We start from the raw sequence: 22083 nt of genomic DNA, 5'->3' as shown, positions 1-22083 counted from the left end.
AAACACAGTACACGCCAGGATATTTGGAGGTCGGGTAGCACTGTTAATTATGACAGCTTGCCCAGCTGGTAGTGTAATATGCATATGCACATAGAAGAACTAAAAAATGAGAGCTTTAATATTCGAATCAGCCTCCTTGGCCACAGGGTGGGGTTTGACCGACTGCTCCAAGCTGGGTTGCAGGCTTGCGCCCGCCAATCCCGGAGCTGTAGGGAGTTGCCCCAGCGAGGCTGCTGGCGATGAAAGCGTCATTGGCCCATGACTGATGTCCCAGGCTGCTGGACATCGTCTGGCTCGGGAGTTCGAATGCACCGAAGGTCGCTCGGCCATGATCCCAACCGCTGGCGGTGGGACGAGCATGAGAGATGGATGATGCCCACGGTGTGGGCATTGATCCTACGTCCAGTGAGCTTGAAAACTGGGTCTGGGCCATCAAGTGCTGTCGGAGCATGAGCTCATTTGCTAACTGATCTTGCGACGGCGAGCGCTCAGAAGGCATGGCATTTCCAGAAGCCATGGGGTGCAGTGGAGCTCGCTGGCCATGTTGTGGACCAAGGCCAGGGGGCGTTCGTGGAGGGGCGGTGTCTCTCAGTGGTGTCCAAATGCTAGGGATGCTGGGAATGGCAGGCCGTGGGGTATATGATTGCGCCGATGTAGGCTCAGCTGTATTTATGACTGGTGGACCAAGCCCAGGTGGAGGAGCCATGGGAGTGGTGAGTGGTGGAGAGTTTTCGTTCCGGAACGGGTAAGCATTGACATTGGGTGAGACATGCGTAGGTGTCGATATCTCCCCCGAATTCATGAAAGCAAATTGGCCATTGGATGGGGTTTCATACGTGTCCGAGTCAACAAGTCGTTCAACGCCCTCAACGATCTGATGCATGTTGGCGGACATAGATGCCGATGCAGACTGGGAACCGCCGAACAGACTTTGGGCTTCTGCGGCAGAGTATGCATTTTGACCGGCCTGTGGGATATCCTCACGCTCGATGCTCGCAACCGGAAGTGCATTCTGGCGGCCATGAGGGCTGGAATAGAATTGCGAAGGCAGATCCTCTTCTTGATAGATAAATGTCTTCTTGTCTTCACTGTCCACAAGAGCCACGGGTATTTTCTAAACGAGGTTAGCAATCTGCTTGTTTGTTTATAATATCTTCAGAGCTTTCCACATACTCCGTTAACAACCAAGTCGAGTCCATCAATCACGAATTCACGAATTCGATAGAGCATTTCCATGTTGGGGTGACTTCTTTCAATCCCAAGATCGTGCATCCTGGGCTTTGGCTGATCACGACTTCCAACGTATCGGCGAGAAGTGGCATCCTGATCTAGAGGTGCAAAACCAAGACTTTCTTCGTCTTCTTCCAATAGATAATCGACCTCGGGAAGGCTGACCACATCAAACGAGGATGCGAGCAGGCTCAGCGTACCGGCATAGATTTTCCAGAACTCTTTGATTTGAATCGAGAGCGCCGAATCTTTTTCCTCCTTCTGCTCAACCAGAGACTTGCTATTTGTAAGCAGCCAGGAGCTGTAATGGCGAAGCGCGGGCAGGATCCGACGAGCAACCACGGACACCTTGTCTGGGATAGGCATTTCATCTTTGCTGTTCGGATCTTCAAAAGAAGCAGTTCGTTCGAGTTCGACCAAAAGTATTTGCAGTAAGGTGAAAAATGTCTTCACGTTGATGCGTTGGAAAAAGACGCGTGCTTCTAAGACAGACTCTTCTAAGATAAGTAAGCAGATGTATGAGCAATGATAATGTTTCGAGCTCTTACCAATAGACCGGACCTTAGCAAAATCCTCGGCCGCAATATTAATGAGACAGAACTTTTGAAGTGTCCCCTCTAGTGATCGTTCTCTAATCTCTACTGCTAGTTGACTGAGAACTTCACTCTCCAACTCATCGTGCTCGGGGAAGTCGGTGCCCTTGTAACATTTGGCATGGAGATAAAGAAACCACGAGGTCAAGGCCCTTCCAGGGATACCGGCATCTTCGGGGCGGATCAGCTCTTTCTTAGCCCAAGCACTCATGATTTTTCGGAGTTCAATCTCCAGATTGCCCTTCGCAGTAGGATGGGGTTCTTGGGCTGACAGGGCTCTGTAGAGATGGTAGGTAGCACGAAGATGATTTCCATCCGCGAGAGCGATAATTGCCAATTGGTTCTGAGATGCACCCGAAGCAGGGTTGATCACCGACGCCAAATCATAATAACCGATGGCAGGGCCCCAGTTGCGATCTTTGCTGACGAGTTCCGATTCACGATAGCGGGAAAGGTCTCCCAGCCGGATAAGAGTTGCGTGGCAAGACTGGAGAATCAGCCTACGCAGGTCTTTGGAGGGCTTGATAGGAGGTTGGCCGGACAGATCTAAAAACAAACGCGGGTCAGCGTGCCTAGAGACCCGGCGCGCAGCTTGTGTATCTGCCTTACTCTCAAAATTGAACTTGCGCGCCACTCTCTCCAACTCAACAATCCCCCCAAATCGCGACGACAAGTGCTGGATGTATCCTCGGTAAAACCGCTGGCTTGACTTAATGAAATCGAGATAATGGCGTTCGAGTTTCCGCCTCTCCACTGGTTTTTTCTTGCCGTGCTCTTCGCGAAACTAATGATAGACAACCACAGTCAGCGAATATATACTTTGCGAAAAGCTTCCGTGGGGTACTCACGCGAATCAACTGCTTGCGAAACCGATTGTTCACTTTCAAGTGCGCATCCCAAAGGCGAGTCTCCACATCGGCCTCGCGGGAAGCATTGAAATCGAGGAGGATTGCATTCTGAGAAGAGGTTCGGAACCTATATAGGAAAGAGGTCAGCCATGCGTTGGCGTGCGCGCGGGGCTTGTCACTGACTCGGAGAGGAAATGTTCGAATTCATCGAATGTGCGCCGTTCTTGCGAGAAGCATTGCAGAAGCTCTTTCTCGGCTTCTATTGCAGTCCTGTATCACACCACTGGTCAATGTTCACAATCCAGCCGAAATCGAGAGGGGAAAGCACTAACTTCCAGGCATCCGTGAACGAGGGCGCCATCAGGAAGTTAGCCCGGGGATCCCGAGCGTCAACCTCGCCGGTCAGATGGCTATGGCTTGGAATATGAACGGCGGAGGAGCCATCAGTATGTGAAAGACATGAAAGCGCACAGGGATGATGTGATTCGAGTTGAGTATGAAAATGCATAAATGCGATCTCGGTCTACTATCCGCGATGATTGGTGTTGCCAAGGCGGGAGGTATCGCGTAACGTATGCTGATTACGGGTTTATTTCATCTCATGGGCACAGCGACATAAGGACAGCGACATGTGCAAGTCAAAGGAAGGTGAAGATGAGGATTGTCTCAATGTATACTAGTGAAGAGGTTTATACCGTCTTTAACAGATCACTGTGCTCCACTACGCGCGGAGGGTTATAGCATCTATGGAAAAGACCTAACTAGGTATTTTTGCCGTCCGCCGATGTTTTCAGAATAAACTGGTTTAACTAGTTCTATTGAGCTTTTTGGTACGAGATGTTGATATCATACTGTTGACGTACTTTCTATAACATTTGCCCGAACCCTTAGGCAAGAGACATCTAAAGAAAAAGAGGAGAACATGATGGAAAGTAAAACACACATTGTTAAGGAATACTACACATAAACACTTGGCTTAAATCCTAGAGGCGTAGCCTATAAGTAGCTTGCTATGTTGTAGAGTCAATAAGATATCAAATCGCTATATGAACCCGCCGGCGCCGCTCATCAAAATTTATATAAGCCCTTCCCGCCTTTTTCTGCCATCTATCCAGAAAGCTTAAGAAGAGGAAGAAGACATCTTCAGAAGAAAAGCATATAAAAAGACTTCTAAAAAGATTACAAGGCGGAGAGTGAATAAATTAAGTCTTGCATGGTCGCTGTACTCCTCCGTACGCTCGCCAAGTTGACCTATCAATAATATGCAAGGCGAATTAGACCATGTCGAAACGACCCCGAAGCCGCTCGAGATCTCCATCTCTCGATCAAGACTCAATATCAGTATCCTCAATCGCAGTGAATACTACGACTCCTCCATCTGAGCGCAACAAGCTCATCGACAGTGATACCAACCTCCTTCTCCCTGAGGTGATGCATTGCTCCTTACCGCCTCACCGCGAGACGCTCTCGTTCACCTCCTACGACGACTACGAGGTCCATTATCTTCAATCCCATGTCAACCGCTGTTCCAAGTGCAGCAAGAACTTCCCTACTGGCCATTTGCTCAACATACACATCGAGGAGAACCATGACCCGCTAGCTGCTGCGCGGCGGGCCCGTGGAGACAAGACCGTAAGCCCTAGCCTACCTCCTTAACTATACCCCCACGTTACTAAATCAAACCAAAGTATGGGTGCTTCATCGAAGACTGCGAGCGGAAATGCTCAACCCCGCAGAAACGACGGCTACATCTTATCGACAAACACATGTTTCCCCGGGTGAGTTTCAGATCAAAATAGCGCCCCTACGTCACTGACACATTATACAGAGTTACAACTTCTACATTGTCAATGACGGCATCGATAAGCAAACATCTATGCTGCGGCCCATGAACAGCCACAGACGACGTCTCTCAACGTCGTCGGCTCTGGAGGGCAGGTTGCGGCGCCGAAGCTCGGCGTCTCAATCGAACCCACCGGCAGCAGCTATCCCTGAAAATAAACCACCAAATGACATGGATATGGACATTGATGACCTGGAAAAGTCTATGTCTGCTCTGAAGTTCGTGCCTACAAGCGTCACTAGAAATCGCAACAAGGTGGCTGGCAAATAGTCCTGTCTATATATGTTGTGCTCGTTTGGATGTCAATACGCAACCCTTCCTATGAGAGATGAGATCATGATCAAAATGGATAAATATATACGAATATACTTTACGTACCACTCCTCGAATAGGTAAAGAGTTACTTTGAGAGAATCACTATATGCAAGTCCTAGTAGAAACAAGTTGCTATTGTCCACAACAAACAGTGGTGGGGTATAGACAGCACTAAGCAAATGACGAAGTCATAATACATACATATAGATCAAACAAACATCGAACACAAATAACCTTACTTCCCAGTCCCCCATATACAAAACTCCATGAGACATCATCCAAAAGAGAAACATGTGATCATTAGGATGGCCATTCCAAAGAGGCCATTATTTTTTTTCTTAGAAGAGACGTCAGTTGCATCTTTGCCGGAGATTCTCTGCTCAATGGAACAAAGATCAACCTCCCAAGCGACAGACCTCGAAACAATCAAATTAATATTCCAGGAGATCCGCATACGCATCCAAGCTTGAGCCGACCAAGTCAACGATCGCCCAGCTAGTATTGCCCTTAAAAGTGCGCGCCCAGACGCGGACAATCGCAACGCTAAGCTGCCGCACTTTGTACGGATTCGCCATGAATTCCATATCTGGTGCGCCAGGCGGATCAACCGCCATTTCGGTTTCATCCATCATACTCTTGATCCACAGGAGCAACTTCCGCTCATGCTCCGACAATCTCTGCTCGGAGTGCGTTGTGGGAATGGCGAGTAGCCAGCGACTGAGAAGGAAGGCGCATTCCAGACTGCAGAGCGAATGCTGAATGCTCCAGAAGAACGAATGCGTTCGAGCCACAAAGTCAATTCCTAGTCGTACCGGGATTGAAAGAGCGTGGGCTGAGTGAAGAAGCGCCATGATCAGCCGTGGGCTACGTGCGATAGCAGGGGACTCATTCAGAGCTGATGCAATTTGGACTGGATCTTGTGTGATGAGGTGACGGCAGGGACCTAAGTCAACATGTAAACGGATGTAGGCGAGCCCCAACAGAGCTGTGGAAGTGAATGCAATTGGGCCGGCCGGATTCTGGGGATCGATGCTGGATTCGGGTGTGCGCTTCCATAAAGCCTTCCACGCGCCTAACGAATTGTCTAGTACGTTCAAATCGTCGGGTCTCAAACTAGTGCCCTGTATATGAGGTGCGGAAAGACAGAGCTGTCGAGCAAAGAAAATTTGTTGGATAATGGCGTGGATGAGGACATAGTTTCCAAGGGGGGATATAGGTGCCGACGGAGTTGACATGGATGACTTGAGGAAGAGTCTGGCAAAGGCCTCTTGGAAAGGCACATCTGATCCCTGTCTGGCGCGATAAACGCGACGCCATTGTGCGGAATTGGTCACTTTCCAGAGTTCGTGGGAACACGGCATGATTAACTTCAACTCCGCGTTCAAGATCAGAGGAGGTATGTTATACATGATCGAGTGGAGGTTGAAGAAACAGTATACAATAAGCTTTGTACGTCTGTTACCTTCTCTCCGTACCCACTCCTCCCAGTTGGTAGGTTCTGAGGTGGAAGGTGATTCAGACAAGCCATGTTCGCGCACAAGCCTGGCCAAAGTACTTTGAAGCGAGAGAATCTCCCGCAAGAGTTCTGGATGGCGTTCCCAGGACGCGAACACAGTCAGCAGCAAAAAAGTTCGAATCACTTCCATATGAGCATCTGAGTCATCTAGCGTGTATATTGATGGGTTGAGGGGTGGATTTGACATTTGCTGATGATGTTGGAAAGGGCTGCCCGCCGTGTTAGAAATCATGGATGAACCACGAGAGGTAGGAAACCCTGATGATGGGGATATATAGTTCCATGACGGCTGAAGCACTTGCTTGCTGTCTCGCCGACGGAGTCGCTCCAATAAAATCGCTTTAGCTGCATGGAAAAGGTCGATGCCCCGGCTGTTCTCAAACCGATAGTGTGAACCTGCAGCTGCCAGCGCTAGCGTAAGTTCAGGTGAGGATTTAGCAACCGATAGCGTAGGGACATGTATAAAAGGAAGATGCTCGTTCAATCCGTTGATATACCCGGCGAAGAACCGCGATAGGGCATGCCGCGATGGCGGAACAAATCCTTTCGGGAGAACATATGAAAATTCTTCAAGTTTCGAAATGAACGATTGGCGATCCGAATTAGAGATGTCCCATGCAGGTCGTGTACTCTCGTCGGAAAGACCGATACGGTCGTCCATTTCGTGAGATTCCGGTTGCAGTGATGGCAGCCGGGATCCAAAATTCGAGAAGGACGGGGGATCTTCCGCGGGACCCCGCGGGTCATTCATGATATCCCCGCCAAGTCGTGATGGTATCGGCTCACGGGGCGGTTTCGAATCGATTGTCATACTCGGTGGTAGCATGGGCTCCTCGACCGACGAGAACACGCCCGAGTCCCAATCAGACGACAAACCCACGCTTTCCAGGAAAACCGTAAAATCCTGGACAGGGTCCCCAAGATCCGTGAGATCAAGAATCGAAGGCTCTACACCATAACTATCGGCAATTGCCCTCTCCTGGACATGAGGAAGTTGTTGTGACGTAGGAGTGGCTGTGTGTTGTGGTTTTCTCATGGACTCTAGGCTTTCCTGTTGACCCTCCAAAGCGACATGGCTTGCGGCATGAGATAAAAGATTCAAATCATATCCCCATGAGGGATTAAAGTGAGGTGTATCTATAATCGATGGAGTCTGGACCTGGACTTCAGGTGGTGGAGGAGGCACTTGGGTGTGGACAGGGATGGCATCTGCAAGCTCTAACATGCGCGACTCATGATGGGCGGGTTGGATGAGGTTGGACTGAATTGGTATTTCATGGTTGTTCTCGTGACCATTCTGAACCCGGTGTTCTCGACTGGCTGCACTTTCAGCAGGGTGGACTAATCGCTCATGTCGCACTAGAAGGTCACTGGAAAATTCATATTTGATAAGCGATTGGCATTCTATTCCGGGGATTGAGCGCAATATAAGCCTACCTCCGAGCAAATGATTTGGAGCAAATGTCACATGAAAAGGGTTTCTCTTTTGTATCTGTTGTCCTACATTAGACGAATTCCAAGAAGCCGGGAGCAAGAGGGGGTTACTCAACGGGTGCGGAGATGGCGTTGGAGATGTTCTAAGCGAGCAAAAGACCGACTGCAATATTCACACGACAGGGACTTCCGATGAGTCACAGCTTTCTTTTTAGATTTGGCTGATTTTTCGTCCTCCATTGTTTTTGGAGTTTTGGGGTGGAATGGGGGAGCGCACTAGGGAGGGGAAGAATTTGAGGCCGCGGGCTGTTTGAGCGGGGAAAATGGACTAAAACCCCCACAGTGAGGGGACGGTCACGTGTTATAGAACTATATGGGCTCGAGGATACAAACACATGAGATTGTTATTTCTCATTCTACATATGCAAAGGGCCGATCCTCTTGCTCTACGGTGTGGAAGGTGTTGGGAATGAGCCTAGTGTTTGATGCTGATACCCAGGCCGGGTATGCATGCGCTCGGGTCTCCACTGGTGCGGAGAGCCTTACTCGATTGAAAGTCGTCCGGTATAGATAGGGTAGGCCGGAAAGTACATCTGAAGCATTGGCGGGGTAGACATTATGCCTAGAGCAATCTTGGTTTGTAGACTATAGGTGAAGGTTATAGGGCTCCCGTCTAAATGCCCTATCTATGAAGTATGAAGTAGTAGTAGATAGAAAAGGACGAAAGAAAATACAATGGTTCACAGAAACGGTGGCTCCTATGTTCCATAGGAGCTAGATAGAACATATATATATATACTCCGTATTCTATATATCAATGAAACAAATGGGAGGTCAGAAACCGCCGTCTTTGACACCTTTTTAAGCCTCCCACCCACCGTCCACGGCCTTAGCATCATGTGTTTCTACCACCATAGTTCTCACCGTCATATCCCGTTAGTGAATAGTGCTCTTACCCAAAATGAGTGATATGTTCGCTGAACGCGAGCCGCCATATGCGATGAAAAGCTTAAGAAGCACGAGGAGCCAATCAAAATCAAAGCCCTAATAGACACCAAAGTGTAGCCTGAGAAGCATTGGTTCGGCACGTTCGGAGAGAAGTTCTTTGATCCTCTCCTTGTTTCAAATATACTAATTCGTAAAATAGATGTACCCTGTAGACCACTACTACTATGGAAAAGGAAAAAATAAGAACATATCGCAGTGGGGGCTCGTGTGTCTCACCTTTCCATTTTAGTACCTTATCGCCGATATTGGGCTTAAAGGGAAGGAAATTTGTGGAACTGATCTAAGAAACAGCCAATCTGAAAGTTGAGGTGATCTCTATCTGAAACTCTGTCTGAGCTGGCCAAAAGGATATGGTACTAGCTCCAGCTCGTCTATAACTAGTGTTCATGTCACTGAATATATCGGCAAAAACAACCTCTAGAGACCGACAATCTATAGCGTTAGGCAAGGGGGTGGAGAGCAATATGTATAATCTACAGCTCATAACCTTATCAAAGTCTCTGAGTACTTCCTATAGAGAGAGGTTGTACATCGTATATATTTTCAAAGCAGGGGAAATACCAGTGTAATAGATTTATATATCGTTAAACGAACCAACTAATATATACAGCAGGGCGCCTAATTATACGTGTTGCTTCATGGCTGCAAGCGCAGGTGAAGTCATCAAAGCAGCTATTATGTATAGCCAAGCCCCACTAAGTAGCCCAAGACGTATTTTTTTGGATGAACACCGAAGGGTACTAGGATGAGACAGCTCAGAGATAGAAACGCGTGGAGGAGAACATCGGGCCTAGCTTTCCCCCTTGATACGGGCTGCATGTACCACCTTAGTCAGAGAACTCCCGGTGTTCCAGCCCTGGAGGTTTCATATTCCAAACTCCAACCCGAAACTCCATCTCTTGAACCTTTGACTTCCTCCCGATTTTTATCCCTGTCAACCACCTTCTCGTTCCCAAGTGGGGAGTTGTGATCTCGATAACCCGATCCAGACCACCTAACCCCGGTCTCGCCCCTCAAAAAAGCTAGACGGTAAGTTGCATCGGTGAGGTCCCTCATTTCGATTTCGCCTGCTGTGCTGGAATCACCATTGTTTTACCCTGGTCGGTGTCTTTCAATATTCATTGTGGTTGTCTCTGCTGTGTCGTTCACTCTCCCGACCCCTCAGCAACCCCCCGCCGGGGCGAGTGAGAATCAAAACCACCTGGAACATGCCGCTGACTGAATACCAGGAAGCCGAGGTTATGTGTTGACCGACGCCTTATCATTATTCGGATCCCCCGTTCGACCTGACAGGAAGGACCCCGAGAGTGAAGGAAAGAACGCTGTGTCGATCAATCGCAGGCGATTAGCACGTGAACCCGACGAGTCATTCGCTTGACCTGCCCAGGTGGCTCAGCCATGTTGGCTCCTAAGCAGTATTCTGCACCTACGGGTGTATCTGCGTCGCAATCATCGACCGCATACCACACAAATTCGTCCCAAAGACCGGCGACGGCTACAAGAGCCCAGGATGGGGTGGGGTTTGTCAGCCCAACAAGGTCAGAGCTTTCCGAGGGGTTAGACGAGCTTGCATCGGTCCGGTATGGCTTTTGAGAAATTATCCGAGATACCGCAGTGATTCTGACTATCGATAGTGCCTGGGATGAGAGACGAGTGGTCTCATGGCTTCATAGCATCAAATGTGGGCAATATGAGTCGATATTTAGAGGTACGCATACGCACGGCCGTCCCGACTTTACACCCAGGATGTCACTGATGATTTACAGCCAACAATTTCAATGGGGATAATTTACTCGAATGCGACCAAAAGATCCTGCAAGAGATGGGCATCAAGAAGGTGGGCGACCGGGTGCGCATCTTCATCGCTATCAAGCAACTCAGAAACAAATCCGGAGCAACGTCACGACAGAAAAATATGGTGGGTGACTGTCTGCCATAAATCGGTCGTCTCTTCTACTTTATGCTGATCTTCGATACAGAATACCTTAGCTGCGCTCGAAGCCACGGCGCTGTCAAATTCTTCCCGCTATACTCATTCCCGGCTACCATACCGACGCACATCTCAGCTGGCTGATGATGCTTATCTGAACAGCAAATCGCTGTCTCAGCCTGCGTCGCCACCTGCCGGTGACGCCGAAAGAGGCACATGGCGCAAGGACTATCTTAATCACCCATCTTCAGGTGGCTCAAGTTCTGGCCGAAATCCCCCTACTCCGAACGAAGGTCGACCGAGCTCCCATCCTCGAAACCCTAGTCTTGACGGTCTCACGATGGGCCCCCTCCCATCAAACTCCCCTGTCATCCGTGTCATACACACCGGTGGACAAACCAAGGTCTTGGATATTCGGAACTGCAGAACACCAGATGAAGTTATTTTGTGTGTTTTGAAGAAACTACAGCTTCCTGAACACCAATACAGAAATTATTGTTTCTATGTATTAGACGGACTGGACCCAGACCTGTCAAATTGCCGGAAGCTCACCGAATCGGAGCTCATGGAGATTTGCGATGGCTACAACAAGTCCGAGCGAGGTCGCTTGATTCTACGGAAGATTCATGCTGGGGAGCCCGATGAAGACGAGCTTCGTCGTGCATCCCAGCTTGCATATGATGAGAGCCAGGCCACCCACCAGCATGCTCTGAGTAATTCCAACCAGCGCCAGAAACACAAGATCCAGCAACTTACCGGCGAATCTTGGCATAATATTAAGCAGCCGCTTTCTCCGCTGGGCCCTCGACACCGCCCATCCAACTCCAGTGTTGATGAATCGCAAGGTCCGAACAGTGAACGTAATCCTGTGGCTAAACTCCGCTCGTTCTTCGGACAGAGACCTCCAAGTGAGATGATTATTCACGAATTACAATCATTCTTCCCCAGTCATGACCGAGAAAACATCGAGAAGACCATGCGCAGATCTCAACGTTTGAGTCGTGCCGCCAGTCGTATGAGTGTTATGAGCAACTACAGCGTTGCATCAAGTATGAAAGATGCCCCTCCCCTACCGCCATTACCCCATTTACCTCCAATTCCCAGCATTGCCGATGCATGGCTCCATGGCCCTGGAGTGGCACAGGCAGTACGAATCCCGCGACCCATTTCAGTTTCCAAGTTCAACCTACCTCAATCCTCATATCGGGATTCTATAGCATCTAGTTCCCTTCAGCCACTTCAAGAAGAGTCACCCACTGAGCCCAACCGAAAATCCTATGTCTCCTTTGAGAGTGGCTCCGACGACGCGAATCAATCGCGGCAATCGCGCCAGAGCTTTGAGAGTCTCAGTGTTGTGGCCACAGATGGCGGTTCCTTTAACGATCGCATGAGCATGATTGTAGCCGAGGATGGCGAAGAAGAGGATGATGGCCTTGTGGACTTCCTGGCTGGAAATAACTTTGCACCAAAGAACTGGATGAAGGGATCTCTGATTGGCGAGGGTTCTTTCGGAAGCGTTTACCTGGCTCTTCATGCTATTACTGGAGAGCTTATGGCTGTCAAGCAGGTTGAAATCCCATCTGCTACAAAGGGCACAGAGTTCGACCAACGGAAGAACCTCATGGTAAATGCTCTTAAGCATGAGATCGAGCTGTTGCAAGGCATGTCCCACCCGAACATTGTGCAATATCTTGGCACCGTTGCCGACGATCAGTATCTCAACATTTTCCTGGAGTATGTGCCTGGTGGGTCTATTGCCACAATGCTGAAGCAGTACAACACCTTCCAAGAACCCCTTGTCAAGAACTTTGTCCGACAAATCTTAGCCGGTCTATCATACCTCCACGGCCGGGATATCATCCACCGTGATATCAAGGGTGCCAACATTCTAGTTGACAACAAGGGTGGTGTTAAGATCTCCGATTTCGGTATCTCCAAGCGTGTCGAAGCATCCCACCTCCTCGGCGCCCGGGCCAGTGGTGGTGCTGGTGCCAATATCCACCGCACATCCCTCCAGGGAAGTGTGTACTGGATGGCACCCGAAGTCGTGCGACAGACCGCACACACCAAAAAAGCCGATATCTGGAGTTTGGGCTGTCTCGTTGTCGAGATGTTCATTGGTGCCCACCCCTTCCCGGACTGCAGCCAGCTGCAAGCCATTTTCGCTATCGGCAGCAACAAGGCTCGCCCCCCTGCTCCAGACAATGTGAGCCAGGAGGCTGTGGATTTCCTCGACATGACTTTCCACCTGGACTACGAGCAGCGGCCTACTGCCGATGAACTGCTCCGGTGCGCGTTCCTGTCCACACCTATCCCATAATTAGCGGTAGCCGCGGTTTCCTTTCCCTTTCGTCTCTTCTGTGTCTTCTCGATGCATGTATGTAATATGATGTTACGTATAATGGTGATATTCCCTTTATTGACCGATTATCTGGGTCATGGGTGCTTTCTCGGTATTATAGTTGATGCAACTGAGCAAAGATTCCTGTTGACACTTTCCAATCATCCTGTGCTGTGTGCTGTTGTTCGCCGTAAATGTAGATTGAATTTAAGCCATAGTACACGATTCCAATAATAACAACGACCATTATGCAGGTCTTCTCTAAAGTTACATGCTGGATATCACAAGACTATCCAAAAGGAGATATAATAAGATACCAAAAGTAGTCGATTTAGTTCACGATCTTGCCGTAGAAAGGAATACCCATGGCACTCAACAGAAGTCGTGCATCCTTGTCGGTCTTGGCGGTAGTGTGGAGAGTGATGTGGCAACCGGGGATCATCTTAGGAGGATACCTATGAAGCAGGGTTAGCCTTGACAAGACAATAGAAACATAGAATAGAGAACACTTACATATCGTAGTTGACCTCAAGCTCCGGGAAAAGAGCAACATTCTCCGGAATCAGACCGAAAGTGATGTTACCACTGCTATCACCACTGGACCCCTTGACACCCTCCCAATCCTTGATACGGGGCAAGACGACATCAACCAGCTTACCAAAGAAGTGGTACATGTTCTCGCCATACAGCTCTGCCTTTACAGCGACGGAGTCACGGTTCGCCGCAATACCCCAAGGAGCAACGTTAGACTTGGACTTGAAAGTCTGAACGCGCACATTGGAGATGGCCTGAATGGCAATACCAGCGACGTGCAGCCAAGACGAGTTCCGCTCAGCCGCGGCATTCTTGACATAGCTGTGGATTGTGATGCGCTCGATTTCCGGGATGTTGTTGAACTTGATCGGCTTGCGGAGCAGGCGCAGGACGTCGCCGCCACGGGGACCGCGGAGGACACGGTTCTTGTGATATGGCGAGCTGTCGTCCCACTCGCGGAGACGGGCCGATTTCGGCGGCGGCTTGAAGCCTGGTGGCGTGTGCACGTAGCACAGGGTCATAATGTCGGGGGAGACGGTTGAGTCGAAGGTCTGCTCTGCTCGGGGCGCGGAGAATGGGCCTGGCACGAACAGCCGGGAGGAGGGGTCGGATGGTGGCGGCGGTTGGTGAGGGTGGAGGGGACCACGGTTGTATTTGGGGGAGCGGAATTGGTATCTGTGATAAGGTGTCGGAGTTAGTTATTGTTCATTGAGTATGTTCGATGTTGTTTTCATGTCTGCAGATGCGCATGACCGAAGATGTAGTCGGAGTGCTCTTACCGGCCTCGGGGAAGCTGGGTCTTGCGAGCGGATGCTCGTGCAAGCGGATCGAACGATGCTGCTGCGCTGTCTGGGACAGGTGTTGACAGCGACGACGCCGTTTCTAGCTCGGTTAGGTGGTCCGACAGACGCCTGGCTGGGGCTTCATCAGAGACATTGCGGCTCGAGAAAAAGCCTTGAGGGCGAATTGATGGCACTGAGGCCCGGGGCAATGCCCTTGTTAGGTATCTGCACGGCTCTCTGGCAGCCATTCTGTGAAAAATGGGGTGTGATGGATTGAGGATAAGCCCGGGCCCTTACCAAAAATTGTTCGCGCAGATAATCCCGTCACGTGAGGACTGGGTAATAACGCCTTACAAAACAGGCACTATATCCACCTCCAACTACTCCGTCCTCCGTAACTCATCCATGGATACGTACCTGATCGTCAATTATTGCTCGGCTGAAGTCTTCGTCATATTCCGTTATGGTGGAATTGCCCAATTTCAATTTTAGATAGATGTTAGATATGTGATTATATCCGCGAAGACTTGACCAAATCCAATGACCAAACATAGGGCTTGTTCCGAGTTATTACCGCACCTACTACTGCAATTGTTGGGATATATTCCTTATTATGCATGAAGTTGGCTAGAAATTCCTACTCAATCCTCAAGGGGTGATGAGTGGGCTAGCAATCTTTGCCTAGTAGGGTCCTGACTCCTCGCTGGACGGCTATTTAGAGGAGCAGGTCTGCGGTATGAATGATAATGCAATACCTACACCTATCCATGGATACATATAGGTATGGTTCACGCAATTATAGAGCGAGGAACAACTACTGTACTATAAGGACAAGACTAGGAGCTTATAGGGCTCTATATAACTATATAAGAACATAGCCCTACTAGATACTATGTAAATACCTGCCTTTTAACCTAGACTTCCTATGCTATACTCCGTATATTTTGGAATACCACTAAATTAGACATTTATATAGTTGTAATAGTTCCATTCTAGAAGAATCTGAATCTGACGTCGACTAGACGAACATGTCACCGAGCAAGACAATCTTTGGGGTTTGCTAGGATGAAGTGGTATATGAGTCTTGTCGTTTCTTATGAATCTTCCTACACACACATAGGTATGCACTTATATACTTCATATCTCCAAATGTTCTGGAAGTTCCTCGTCACCGCCCACACCCGGACTTAGGCGGTGGAGAGCTTTCCAAGGTTAGGGCAGCAAAAGGTCGATCTCCGGCTTAGGTTCTCTGTTCCCGCTCTGCCCCGCAGATCACTTAGAGGTTCGTCCATCGACTTCAAATCCTTCGAGACTATCTTACTTCTTTTCGTTCGTTTTGAAAGAGCTCTACTTATGATGCATTATACATGCGTTTCCCCCAAATCCTGCAGCCTTGACTAAGTTGTGAGCTAGTTTACGGAACACCGGTCTCATGATCCCCCGCATGTCTCCATGGGATTTTCGTTTCGATCTTTAAACTCTGCTCTTAAGAGTATTTTCTTTTTTCTGATCCGTGATAATGAGTGGAATTCATCGGTTCCTGACGCGTCGCGATCGGCACAATAAGTTGAACAAGCAAAGCAAAGAAGAGGTATGCTAAGAACGCTTTGATGCCTAAACACAAGATCTTTGGCTAATGTTCTGTACTTCCTAGGCATCCCATATCCTTTCACGTCCTCTGTTCCATGGAATCTTCAAGTCGGAGACTTCACTGGCAGATAATCACGATCATCAGAAGAAGGTATGGCTAAGCACAACGGTCAGCTTGCACCTGTCTAACGTTGCAAATTCACATCTAGGTCAAAGCCCTTGCTCAACGAATTAAACAACTGGGAATCACTGCCTTACAGGAAGATCACATTAGTTATGCATTGCAAGCTACACAAGGCGATACAGAGAAAGCATTCGGCCTGCTACTTCTACTAGAGGACTCAATTGAGGGCATCATCAGGAATTACACACCCAACACCAAGCTCCTAGGTGCAGAGAATCGCCAAGGTGTCACATGCTACCTAGATGCATTGTTGTTCGCCATGTTTGCCCGTCTCGATTGTTTTGAAGCCATTCTATACAAATCGTTTAATGATGAGCCTCGTCGAAAGCTTGTGATCCTTCTAAGGCTATGGGTGAATCTGTTACGATCGGGGAAGCTTATCACCACAGATATGGTTAGTTTAACACTTGTTATTGTGCTCATATCTGGTATTGACTAATGGTTTCAGACAAAACACCTACAGGATGCCCTAGCAGAATGTGGCTGGGAAGATGCGGCCAAACTTCAGCAACAGGATGCTTCGGAAGCATTCACTTTCATCACCGGAAAGTTAGAGCTGCCGCTTCTCACATTGAAGATGGATATTTTTCATACTGGAAAGGAGGATGCAAGTGATGACCATAAGTTCATCAATGAGAGACTTCTCGAGGTTGCCATCCCGCCTGAGCCAACCGATGGACATTCACTCACGCTAGAAGACTGTCTGGAAGCTTATTTCAATAACATCATTGAAGTCAAACGACACATGGAACGACGCAACACCGCGAGAGATTCAATGGATTCACTCTCCATATCCAAGGGATCCACTTCACATGTTGAAATAGTGGAGGTTGAGAGCACACCCACTATGTCTCCTGTTCAATCAACTACGTCGCGGGTCGAAAAGCCAACCCCCTGGTCATCGTTTGATGAGTTCACTGAATCCCTCGCGGCATCTCGGGTACCGGGTCGAAATGGTAGTATTGTTCGAGAGCGGTTCTTTCCGGATAGTGATCCTACAAAGACAGATCCGAATCCGGAGAAAGTTACCAATGCAGATCAAGATACTACTGGAGATACGCAACAGCGAAGGGGTTCATACAAGAAAGAGGTAATGATGCCTGCGTGGCAATTCTTCAGTTTGATACGTAAGTCATCTTTCGTCCTGTTCTTGAAGTTTTGCATCAACTGACCTAATCTTGCTTAGCATGGTATACCGATAATACGCCAACAAACGATGCGCAAGTTGCAGCACACTTTTCCACAAAACGGCCCATTCTTGGGATGTGCCTAAAACGCTATTCCTTCTTGCCAAATGGGAGGGCAGTCAGACTCAATACACACATTGATATCCCAACTGAGATCGGCCTGCCTCACTTCATCCAAGACGACAACATGGATGCGAATGCTCCCATTTATGGGAGCTTTAAACTATCTTTGCAGGCTCTGGTTTGCCACAGGGGGAACTCGGTTGACTCGGGACATTACATTTCCATTGTTCGAGGCACCAGTTGCCCCAATTCTGCCACAGGCCCGGAATCCTCGGAGACATCAAAACACTGGATGCGGTTCGATGATCTCGCCGCAGAACGAGTGACGCTGGTTGACATTGATCAAGCATTGAAGACCGAGTCTCCCTATCTTCTGTTCTACCAAATTCTTCCGATCGGCGCAGACCCAGCTGCGCCCAACATTCCGAACCCACCATCGTCTCGGGCGTCAGACGGCAGTACACTAGGCGACCAAACAGATTTCAGCATGGAAGACTTTTCTTCTGACCGACCAAGTGTTGAGGTCACAGGGCCAGGCGAGAATAATGCGCCAACATTAGCCAGTATCGCAAGGCGACCTAGCATGGCATTCTCAGAAATCAGTAACCCAGCTGGTCTTCAGCCGCGCTCTATTCCGTCCTCATCGCCTAGGCTGGCACCGACGGAAGAAGGAAGCCCAAAGGAGAGCACAAAGGGTGGATCTCGATCGACCAGGGGTAGCCCCGGAAGCCGTGCTGGCAGCCAAACGAGTGAAAACAGAATCAGTGCCACTTTTTCACGCTTTGCTGAACGGCTTAGTCGGGATAAGATTAGCAACGACGGATTTACTGAAGAAAATGGAGAGGATGAGTCCGCATTGGAGATTGATGACACTGTGGACGATACGAAATTCGGACATGAGCACAAGGAGAAGCGTGGGAGAGGCCGAACGAAGGATCGCGAGAGGAATAAAGGGAAGACCAAGGAGAAATCCAAGGAGAAGAACAGGAAAATAGATCGGGAATGTGTAGTGATGTGAGGCTGGTGATGCGAGGATTTCCTTTTTTTTTTGTGTTGAGATACCCAGTCCACAGTCTAGATGTCGCATGTTTCAGCAACGATGATACCCTATGATACATGAGCGGAGGGACTTTAGTACTTGCAATTTATGATAGAATTCATAGATGTCTACAAATTTGCTTATTTTGCCTTGTTATAGATCTGCGTAACTAGTTAACTGTATAGTTCTGATTTGGTGATCCGAGTGCTTGGCCTCAGGTGTCAAGGCATCAGGGCTGACCTCAAGAGCCCATTCCGTCCTGCATAAACTCGCAGAACCCTCGGCTTGCCTCAACTCTTCTATGAGCGGCATGACATAGTGCCCCTACAGCTAGCGCACTATGGCGCTGGACCCATCCAGCAGTTATGTTGCTCCGAGCAACTTAATGGAGCCACCGAGCTCTTCCCTCCCAATGTTCGACGTTGAACGAGTGCAGTTGGCCTTCGCCGTCGCTGCGGACTTCGTTGCAGCGCAAGTCGCAAACAACGTGCTTGTACTGGCCCTATCGACCAATCGCATTCTACGAATCGATCTTGATTCCCCTGAAGATGTCGAAGGTAAACTTCCGAACCTTCCCCGCAGCAGATGCCAGCCACAACATGTTGACCTAACCGTGCTCATGAATAGACATCGATCTCCCTAAGAAATCCTCGGAAATAGGAGTGATTCGGCGCATGTTCCTCGACCCTTCGGCATCTCATTTGATTATCACCACGACCCTCGGCGAAAACTACTATCTCCATGCCCAGTCACCGTCGCGACAACCGAAACCCTTGGCACGATTAAAAGGCGTGTCAATCGAAAGCGTTGCTTGGAATCCGTCTTTACCGACTGCATCTACTCGGGAAATCCTCATTGGTGCCACTGATGGCAACATCTACGAGACTTATATTGAACCCTCCAGCTACCGGCAGGAGAAGTATACCACCCCCGTCTACCAGGTGCCAGGTGCCTCTCCGGTGATCGGAATCGCCGCGGAAACAGTGTCCTCTACGCCTGATCAAAGAAGAGTGCTTGTGGCAACCTATGGGAAGCTACTTCATTTCATTGGCCGGACAGGAGTCTCAAAGCATGGAAGGGAAAGCGGCGTGTATTCAGACCTTTTCCAGCGCGAGACGCCAGTGATCCACGAGGTTCCAAATGCGTCTAGCTCTGCGCCATCCTCGCTGGTAATTTCGCCCACAATTTCAGAGGGTTACCAAGCCGAGGGTTATACCGAAAAGCAGTTTGCGTGGCTCAGCTCCGAGGGGATATATCATGGCCAACTTACGTCGGAACCTCCATTCAAGACGGCAAGGATGCTTCCGCGCTCGCTATTTCCAGCTTCTGAATCACCGCGAGGAGGGCGGAAATTGATACAAGACCCCATTTCTGCCATGACTCTGTCTCAGTGGCATGTCCTAGCACTTGTTGGGGGCAGAGTGGTCGCAGTCAATCGTCTCAGCCAGGAGGTTGTCCACGATCAACCCGTGTTGGAAGCTGGGCAAAGCGCTCTGGGCCTCTTGACTGACCTCACCAAAAACACGTATTGGCTCTTCACCAGCCAGGCCATTTTTGAAGTTGTAGCAGGTGATGAGGATAGAGATGTCTGGAGAACCTTCTTGAAAGAGCAGAAATTCGATGAGGCCCTTCAGTATGCACGAGGTGCTGCCCAGCGAGATGCTGTCATGACTGCTTCGGGTGATTTTTTGGCATCTAAGGGTAACTTCCTCGAGGCAGCCAAAGTATGGGGCAAGAGCAGTAAAGGGTTCGAGGAGGTTTGTCTTACCATGATTGATCATAAAGAGCATGATGCTTTGCGGAACTACCTCCTCTCTCAGCTGGCAACATACAAAAAGGCCTCGCTTATGCAAAGAATAATGGTCGCGAGCTGGCTTGTGGAACTGTTCATGTCGAAGTTGAATTCTCTCGATGACAATATCGCCACCAAAGCCGAATTGGCAGAAGGCACAAGCACTGGAGAAATCAAGGATCAGCTTGGCAGCATCCGAACTGATTTCCAAGAGTTCGTGAACAGCCACAAAGCAGACTTGGACAAGAAAACAGTATATGATATTATCAGCAGCCACGGGCGGGAGGAAGAATTGTTGTTCTTCGCAACCGCTACAAACGATTACAACTATGTTCTATCGTACTGGATTCAGCGCGAGAAATGGCTGGAAGCCTTGAAGGTCTTGCAGCGGCAAAGCGAACCCGATGTGTTCTACAAATATAGCAGCGTGCTCATGACACACAAGCCGACAGACCTGGTTGATATCCTGATGCGACAAACGAACCTTGATCCTGAGAGACTGATCCCTGCGTTGTTGAATTACAACAAATCAGCCATCGTCTCCTCCCTCAACCAGAACCAAGCCGTCCGGTATCTAAACTTCATCATTGTCAATCATCCAAATCCATCCGCAGCAGTCCACAACACCCTTATCTCAATACATGCCTCCAGTCCTTCACCGTCTGAGGCTGGACTGCTTACTTATCTCCAATCGCAACCGTCACCCCACCCTCCATACGATGCAGACTTCGCACTTCGTTTATGCATTCAGAATCAACGAATCCAATCATGCATTCACATATACAGCACAATGGGGCAGTATCTACAAGCTGTAGAGCTAGCCCTGGAGCACAAAGACATAGAACTTGCTGCGATCGTCGCAGACCGCCCGGAGGGCAACGACAAGCTCCGCAAAAAGCTATGGCTCCTCGTCGCTGAGAAGAAGATCCGCCAACCGGGCACAGGTATCAAAGAGGCGATTGAATTCCTGCGCCGCTGCGAGCTGCTCCGCATCGAGGACCTGATCCCGTTCTTCCCCGATTTTGTCGTCATCGACGACTTCAAGGATGAGATTTGTACTGCTTTAGAGGACTACTCGCGCCACATTGACTCGCTCCGCCAGGAGATGGATAACTCAGCCCTGACAGCCCGCCAAATCCGCGGTGAGATTTCCGGTCTCGATACTCGCTACGCCATCGTTGAGCCAGGTGAGAAGTGCTGGATCTGCTCGCTACCAGTTCTCAGCCGTCAGTTCTTCGTCTTCCCCTGTCAGCATTCTTTCCACAGTGACTGCCTGGGTAGGGAAGTCTTGGACGGTGCTGGTGGCAAGAAAAAGTATATTCGGGATCTGCAGGCGCAGCTCAGCAGTGGTGATATCTCTTCCTCGCGGCGCGAGGAGATTGTTAAGGAATTAGATGGGCTGGTCGCTGAAGCCTGGTATGTGTTTTCCCTATTAACTTATTAGTATATCTCACTAACCATCTTTCCAGTATCCTCTGCGGTGACCATGCCATCAAACAAATTGACAAACCCTTCATCGGAAAATCGGAAACGGCCGAGGATTGGGCTCTCTGATATGCATCCCCCATGCATCATGGCATGGGGTGTCGTCTAGTATCTTGTTCGTGTGGTGTTCAGACAATATCCCTGCAGAAACACTTGTTCTAGTTTCGTTTTGATTTTTCGCAATACCCTTCCTTGTCTTAAGCAGGTGCTACATGATAAATGAGGCCTAGCCCTTGTATATAGACATAGCTATACTGAATGATTCGGATTCAAACATTGATCTTGTACACACGTGAAAGATGAAATAAAGGTTACAATATCTGCCTTAACTTTCAATTTATACCCACTTTTGTTATCGTTCCTTCCTCA

At 49.2% G+C, this 22083-nt stretch overlaps 7 protein-coding genes across 7 annotated transcripts; 4 read left to right on the top strand and 3 right to left on the bottom strand.

The window, feature by feature from the left end:
* Positions 1-127: 127 nt before the first annotated feature.
* LCP9604111_5581 (uncharacterized protein) lies at positions 128-3032 on the bottom strand (the record flags this gene model as incomplete). The annotated part of the gene is made up of 7 exons (XM_039073407.1): positions 128-1114; positions 1174-1727; positions 1779-2369; positions 2433-2607; positions 2672-2798; positions 2855-2941; positions 3004-3032. The coding sequence occupies 7 exons, from the start codon at positions 3030-3032 to the stop codon at positions 128-130; spliced, it is 2550 nt and encodes an 849-aa protein (XP_038928543.1).
* A 920-nt stretch (positions 3033-3952) lies between these two features.
* LCP9604111_5580 (uncharacterized protein) lies at positions 3953-4784 on the top strand (the record flags this gene model as incomplete). Its single annotated transcript, XM_039073406.1, has 3 exons — positions 3953-4303; positions 4360-4449; positions 4500-4784. 3 exons carry the CDS (start codon positions 3953-3955, stop codon positions 4782-4784), a joined length of 726 nt encoding a protein of 241 aa, XP_038928542.1.
* Positions 4785-5260: 476 nt separating this feature from the next.
* On the bottom strand, positions 5261-8019 carry LCP9604111_5579 (transcriptional regulator family: C2H2 zinc finger and Fungal Specific TF; the record flags this gene model as incomplete). The annotated part of the gene is made up of 3 exons (XM_039073404.1): positions 5261-7715; positions 7783-7837; positions 7896-8019. The coding sequence occupies 3 exons, from the start codon at positions 8017-8019 to the stop codon at positions 5261-5263; spliced, it is 2634 nt and encodes an 877-aa protein (XP_038928541.1).
* Positions 8020-10185: 2166 nt separating this feature from the next.
* LCP9604111_5578 (STE11 family mitogen-activated protein kinase kinase kinase) lies at positions 10186-13037 on the top strand (the record flags this gene model as incomplete). Its single annotated transcript, XM_039073403.1, has 4 exons — positions 10186-10367; positions 10422-10495; positions 10554-10705; positions 10767-13037. 4 exons carry the CDS (start codon positions 10186-10188, stop codon positions 13035-13037), a joined length of 2679 nt encoding a protein of 892 aa, XP_038928540.1.
* A 352-nt stretch (positions 13038-13389) lies between these two features.
* LCP9604111_5577 (mitochondrial 54S ribosomal protein uL5m) lies at positions 13390-14622 on the bottom strand (the record flags this gene model as incomplete). The annotated part of the gene is made up of 3 exons (XM_039073402.1): positions 13390-13513; positions 13572-14267; positions 14372-14622. The coding sequence occupies 3 exons, from the start codon at positions 14620-14622 to the stop codon at positions 13390-13392; spliced, it is 1071 nt and encodes a 356-aa protein (XP_038928539.1).
* Positions 14623-15893: 1271 nt separating this feature from the next.
* Positions 15894-18416, top strand: LCP9604111_5576 (ubiquitin C-terminal hydrolase family protein; the record flags this gene model as incomplete). The annotated part of the gene is made up of 5 exons (XM_039073401.1): positions 15894-15965; positions 16029-16115; positions 16174-16542; positions 16597-17275; positions 17335-18416. 5 exons carry the CDS (start codon positions 15894-15896, stop codon positions 18414-18416), a joined length of 2289 nt encoding a protein of 762 aa, XP_038928538.1.
* Positions 18417-18777: 361 nt separating this feature from the next.
* Positions 18778-21783, top strand: LCP9604111_5575 (vacuolar protein sorting protein DigA; the record flags this gene model as incomplete). Its single annotated transcript, XM_039073400.1, has 3 exons — positions 18778-18994; positions 19065-21645; positions 21699-21783. The coding sequence occupies 3 exons, from the start codon at positions 18778-18780 to the stop codon at positions 21781-21783; spliced, it is 2883 nt and encodes a 960-aa protein (XP_038928537.1).
* Between the last annotated feature and the right edge of the window lie 300 nt (positions 21784-22083).

This window comes from Penicillium roqueforti (genome assembly GCF_015533775.1).
Source record: "Penicillium roqueforti strain LCP96 04111 chromosome Unknown scaffold_13, whole genome shotgun sequence".
Classification (NCBI taxonomy): domain Eukaryota; kingdom Fungi; phylum Ascomycota; class Eurotiomycetes; order Eurotiales; family Aspergillaceae; genus Penicillium; species Penicillium roqueforti.
This window is presented reverse-complemented; position numbering and strand designations above follow the sequence as displayed.